The sequence below is a fragment of the Cervus elaphus genome, chromosome 30 (assembly GCF_910594005.1).
Source record: "Cervus elaphus chromosome 30, mCerEla1.1, whole genome shotgun sequence".
In the NCBI taxonomy this organism is placed as follows: domain Eukaryota; kingdom Metazoa; phylum Chordata; class Mammalia; order Artiodactyla; family Cervidae; genus Cervus; species Cervus elaphus.
The window spans coordinates 74460590-74466589 of record NC_057844.1 but is presented as its reverse complement, the minus strand read 5'-3'; the positions used below and the strand labels follow the sequence as shown (position 1 = coordinate 74466589).

Here is a 6000-nt window from a genome sequence, read left to right as displayed (position 1 = left end):
GAAATAGCTCAGATTCATAAATATATCATTATTGGCTGTCATGCAAGGCCACTAAACTTTGTACAAAAGGGAAAAAACATGAATTTTCATCTTGTAGAGACAAAATGAGGTGTTAAAAAGGTTTCCCCAGATAATTTCAAAGAGTTGTGTGTCACAATTAGTTACAAGCCCTGGATTTCAGGATCATGTCACACTGTCTTTAAAACCAACCTTCTCTGATTAATTTGGTTCAACTCTGATTATTTATTCTATTTCTATGCAGAAGGATGTAGTCAACCTGCAGTTGACTGATTTGCACCCACCTACTTCTTTCAGGGACCTTAGACCCCTGTGATGGGTATGTCTTCTGACTTTTTCCAAAAACATTTAAGTAAGTGCTCAGCACAGCCCCCCACAAACACTAAACTCTCCAAAAAACGTACCCATCTTCCGACCATATTCCATCTCAACTGAGGTGAGCACACACCACATTTTAAACATGTTTTAAGTATAGTAATAAGTTAAAAAAAAAAGGGAAATCTAAATTGCTCCAGTTGATTGCCATCAGTACACAAACGAGCTTTCTAAACAGCATTCTGTTTAAGAAAGGACTGATGGATTGTCCTACCACATTTTACTCCAACAGGAACACAGGCTATTAGGGAGCTTCAAATATCCCCTCCCACCATATTGAGAGAGCCAAACAGGTACCACCGAAAACAATGATCTTCTTGAGAAGTCATTCAACATGGTGTTTGTCCTGCCAGATACCAGAGCTTCTGGGCTGGAAACAAAATACATGTGAAGGGTATTTGCTCCCAACCAAACCATCTTTATATAATTTATTCTACTTTCTATTTCATTTCAGATTTACTTTTAATAAAGTAATGCAAATCATTTAAAGAAAAAAACCTTTAATTTTAATTTCTGATCTAGGCATAAAATTCATTTTTGTATCACGGTTAAATTCAGTACAAACTATAAAATTGTTAACACTCAAGTTTCAACAGAAATCTAGTAAGACCTCTTAGAAAAATTCCTTAAAGAAACAACAGCAAGTCATTTACTGCTATGAGGTTAATACATAAAGAAAAAAACATTCACACATTTTACTGAATTTATCAGTAAATAATTTTAGCCATAATACTTATCATAAAATTATAAGTTTAAAAGTTGTGTGTGGCTCCATAGCAATTACAATTTGCAATAAAAATACTAAGCCAAATTCTTTTTTTCTAACAAGAACAATGCTAGCTTTTAAAACGACTGAAGTTTGCACATCAATTGTGAATGGAGTAGGTGTATCATAACTTAGCTTAAATTAAAGTGGAAGATGGTAAAAACTAGATGCTTTTAACTTTAAATTGCATGAGGAAAATATCAGGGGGAAACAAAATTCAGAGCCATCGTTATCAGTTTAAAAAATATTACTCTTATATTAAAAACATTAAATGAATCAAAGCCAGACAGTACTGAAGTTTTACACAAACTTCTTTCGTATTTCAACGTTGTTTATTGAGGAGTGAATGAGACTACTGCCAGACATGCCAACGACACTTCACATTCAAGGGCTGGAAGCCAAAAAGCTTTCCAAACTGAGTCACTGCATAAGCCTTTTGGGGAAAAGGATCGAAAGTGACGTAAAGTAACATTTTCATGCTTGTTGTTTTTGTCTTCAGCTTTTCTTCAATGTTTGGATCTACGAGCTTGCTGGGTAGAAGGCTTCTTTCTACCCCACAAAAAGACTCACACTCCAATTAACAGAATGAACATTAGGTGTATAGCAACTTGTTTTAACACACATCTATGCTGAGGAACGGATCTTAATTAAAGCTGTTTTGTCTTAAGTTTCCTTGTATCTAGTAAGGAAAATTAATTTTATTTCCCTTTCACCTTCACATGGGTGGGTTACACCAATAGAAAAATACTCTTCAGTGTTACTGCAGGGCTCACGGGACTTCCTCAGGAGTGGGGGGAGAATCCACTTACACACCATCCTGAAACCCAGGGCTTCTCGTTCTGCTGTTGTGGCTGCAGAAGAATGGCCTACACACAACTCTACCGTTCTCTTTTGCTCAAAAACAAAACAAAGAAACCTAAACAAAAGGGTAAACGTTTATTTGGAGTTAGTTTTCTGGTGGTGGTATAAGGCCCTTCAGGCAGAGTTCAGGAGCTCTTGTATGGCTGCCTGCTGCTCGGGACTAAGCTGCGCTATGCACTCAGCCCACAGTCCTCCAGAAGTCTAGGAAAGAACAACGTCACATGTTTAGATTTGGCGAAACGGTCACTGGGCAGTACTCTCATAACCATCATTAGGCAGACTGTAATGGCAATATACTTTTTTTCCAGTAGATTAGCTTGATGAACATCATTGTAGAAGCAAGACATCTTTTCATTTCTATGAAGTTTGTTTCACTTACAGTAAGCTTTCTCATTTTTACATTGATAAAGCTACACTTTTGATGACCTGTTCAAGTTATCTACACACATCCACTTAGGGAGGAAAAGTCGATTATAAAACATTGGTAGCTGACAGTTACTACAACTAACATCTCGCCTTTCTGTTTTCACATATATACAGAAAAACAACAACATAATGAGTATATGCTAATCTCAAATTTAAGACAAAGGTTCCAGTTTTAATAGGTAATAATCCATTTGAGGCTTGATAACAAGATAATATAAAAGTGAAATTTCCTTAGCTCGTTGAATTTCTATTCTCTTCCTCTAACAGAAAAAATACAGAAAAACACAACTAAACAATAAAACCCCAAAACCATTTTAGTTCTTCTTTCCCAATTTAACCAAATCAGCTTACCTGTACTTGGCGAACTACATTAGCCAGACGTTTGGCACAAGGATCGTCATGTTTAATTGCCTCATGCATTTCTCCTTCTGCGATTATACTGAATATTTTGGGCAGATTGGTATTGTTTGGGCCAAGAACAATTGGGTGATTACTGAAACAAGAGAAGAAAACCATTATAAATGAGAATTGTAACAGAAAATCACTCAAGCACTCATATACTTTCCCATACCCTTCCCCCAGTACCAAATTCTGTTATTAGGTCCTTCCTTAATGGCAACCCACTCCAGTACTCTTGCCTGGAAAATCCCATGGACGGAGGAGCCTGGTAGGCTACAGTCCATGAGGTCGCAAAGAGTCGGACACGACTAAGCGACTTCACTTTCACTTATACAATGGTTACGCACTAAAATCAACTGCCTTTTAAATCCAGTAGGAGGAAACCTGATTAGCTTTGCAGTTTCTTCCCATGTAAACCATACATATAAGAATAGTTCCTTAATATAAATTTTATTTAGGTACTACAGAATGGTTTCTAAAATAAATCTGAAGTTCAAAAAGATGTACGGGCATTTCAAAAGTAAACTGGGAAATAAGTTCCAGTCAAGTTTAACGGAAAGAAACCTAACAGTGAATCTGACTAGTTTCATCTTTTTCATCAGGAAAATTCCAGAGCAGTCATTTCTAAGGGAGAAGATTAATAGCATGATGGAGAACGGGTCACTTCAGATGCAAGAGCAGGTTAACGCATCTCCACAATGGCTCTGAAGCATTCCTTAACGATGTCCTCAGTCAAAGACTTCCAGTATTTGTATGACCAATGAGAACTTAGGCGTGAAGGAATACAGCCACTGGCCCATTTCTACAAACTTCATGAAATGAGTGGTTGTAGCCCCTGGATTTATTTATGAACTAAAAGCAGCAGTTAATAGTGACAGAGCCCAGACCACCAATGGACACAACTTTGATGTGATAGTGTTTGTAACCTCCTGGTTGTTCTAATTCTTAGCAATACTCATAGACACAAAATGACACTAACAACGCCAGAGGTCAAAGGCCAGACCCTGAGTGCCCATCTGGTATAATTCCCTTAGACCACTGATTTTTTAATTCAAAGAGAAACACTAGTATTTCAGAGGGTCAAATAACAGTACTAACCCATGTTCTTTCATCTCATTCTATTAATAAATGATATGCCAATGATGCCTCAGTAAAGCTAATGACTGAATGGATAAAAGAACGAATGAGTGGGGTGGGAGACAGAACAGAACCTTCTTTGAACATCTTATTCTATAATGCCTCATCTGTTGAACTGAATCCCACAAGTAACTCAAAATTAGATGTGATTATAAGGCACTCCTAACTGTGATAAGGTTTCTTAACTTGATTTACAAAGACAGCATTATTAGAACCTGAACGCCTGAAAGGCGTGCACAGGAAGTGCCAAGTTACGTGAAGGGGAAGGAAATGAGGTCGACCTGTCCCGCTGCCTACCTCTCAATCAGGTCGCAAAGATAATTGAAAGTCTGAACGGCTTCTTCTTTATCCTCATGCAGTGGAAGCCAAGATAGCCAGTGTGGGAGGACTTCTTCAACGTTCACACAGTCAGGCTTGAACTTCATCATTTTCCCCACCGCTGAGATGCAGTTCTCAGTAGCATTGATGTTTTCTTTGGTCTTGGCATCAGCAGACTGAATAACTCTTACCAGCAGTGGAAGTGCTTCTAAAATAAGCATTTGGAAAAAAGTCAGTTCAAGGCTCATTTTCATGCAAATGATCAAAAATATGTGTTATTTTTGGTCCAGCTACAAATTACAGTGAGAAAATGTCCAAGTGTAAGGAGCATTTTGTTTTCATGACTTCAGAACCATGACGGGGGAGAGGGAGATTGCCCGGTGTGCTTAGGACCAGCCGCACTACGTTAATTTATAGGCCCTAAGAGGTTAGCAGCCTCCAGACTTGCACTCCTGATCACCTCCACGTACTACAGCTTTTAAAAGCTGCCCAGCTCTATTCCTGTGCTGAACTCACAGGGACCCAGGCATGCCTTAAAAGCACATCCTCCAAGCTCCAGATGAACTGTACCCTGGGACCGGGGCAAAGAGGCGCTGGTCCCACTCAGACTTCATTCCCATCTCTACACGAGTGAGGATGGTAAATGTCTACGTGCTGTAATAAGGTGTTTGCAAAAGGATACAAGAAGGAAGCAGTGTATACTACTTTCAGGGTGGGGGCAGAAAGCAAGGTAGGGCTAACAGGGATGTCTGGGGCGAAATGCGCATAACCAGATAAACAGAAGTACCTGTGCAGAAAGGACGGTAGTTATCGCCACCATACTGTGCCATGACTCCCAGGCCATACGCAGCTGCTTGCCTGACTTCTGGGCTGCTGTCACATACGTATTGGAGCATTGGCCTTAAGAAATATTCTGCATATTTAAATGAGGCTGGACTACAGTGTTCTATGACATCATCAAAGATGCACAGTCCCCACTGTCTGTCTGGCCACGGTCTATGTGGACACTACAAAAGAGATACTCTTTTAAGCTTTGGATACTGGAGTGAAGACTGTAAAGAAACAAATATTTACTACTGGCTGTCATCTCACAGGGATATTCCTGATACAGGTAATGAAAAACAAACACCACAGCAATCAGTTCTTGTGAATAATAACCCTCAACCTACTCTACAGATGTCCCACCACCTGAAATTACCAAGGATGAGGAGGAGTGACAGCAGCAGGCATGTAGGCACCTTCACTTTACAGCAAAGATAACAGCAATGCTCTATTTAAAAAGCGCAGTAATAGCAAAAGCCACAAAACTTCACAGTGCTGACTCAACAGGGTGTCACGTGCCGGAATCCAGTACTGATTCAACAGGGTGTCACGTGCCTGAATCATTTTTAAAGACATACTGCACTGCTAAGTATCACAAAACACAAAATTGAAAGCCAAAAGGGGATAAATACCCGATGACTGCTTTTAATTTATAATACATTTTAAAAAATTGAATATGTAATGCTATCATCCAGAACCTATGATTGCTGGTGGTACATAATAAAGATCAAAACTGAATTTTCTAGCATCTACTTTAAAACAATAACCTGTAACTATTTTGTTTCCATTTATTAATTTAGCAGGGTATAGATAATCTAAAATAATAAAAAGTCAGTTGTATATTTTTAGACTGTATTATAAATTAATAGGATTACAGA

At 38.7% G+C, this 6000-nt stretch overlaps 1 protein-coding gene across 1 annotated transcript in view; it reads right to left on the bottom strand.

Annotated features, from left to right (window-relative positions):
• Nucleotides 1–1452: 1452 nt before the first annotated feature.
• The window catches only part of IPO5 (importin 5), a 39308-nt gene continuing 34760 nt past the window's right edge, over nt 1453–6000 (bottom strand). The window contains exons 23-26 of the mRNA XM_043891710.1: nt 5088–5307; nt 4280–4508; nt 2798–2939; nt 1453–2221 (exon numbers count right to left, since the gene is read on the bottom strand). Of these exons, the coding sequence (XP_043747645.1) occupies nt 2135–2221; nt 2798–2939; nt 4280–4508; nt 5088–5307 (678 nt within the window). The 3' untranslated portion in view covers nt 1453–2134. The remainder of the gene's footprint in view (nt 2222–2797; nt 2940–4279; nt 4509–5087; nt 5308–6000) is intronic.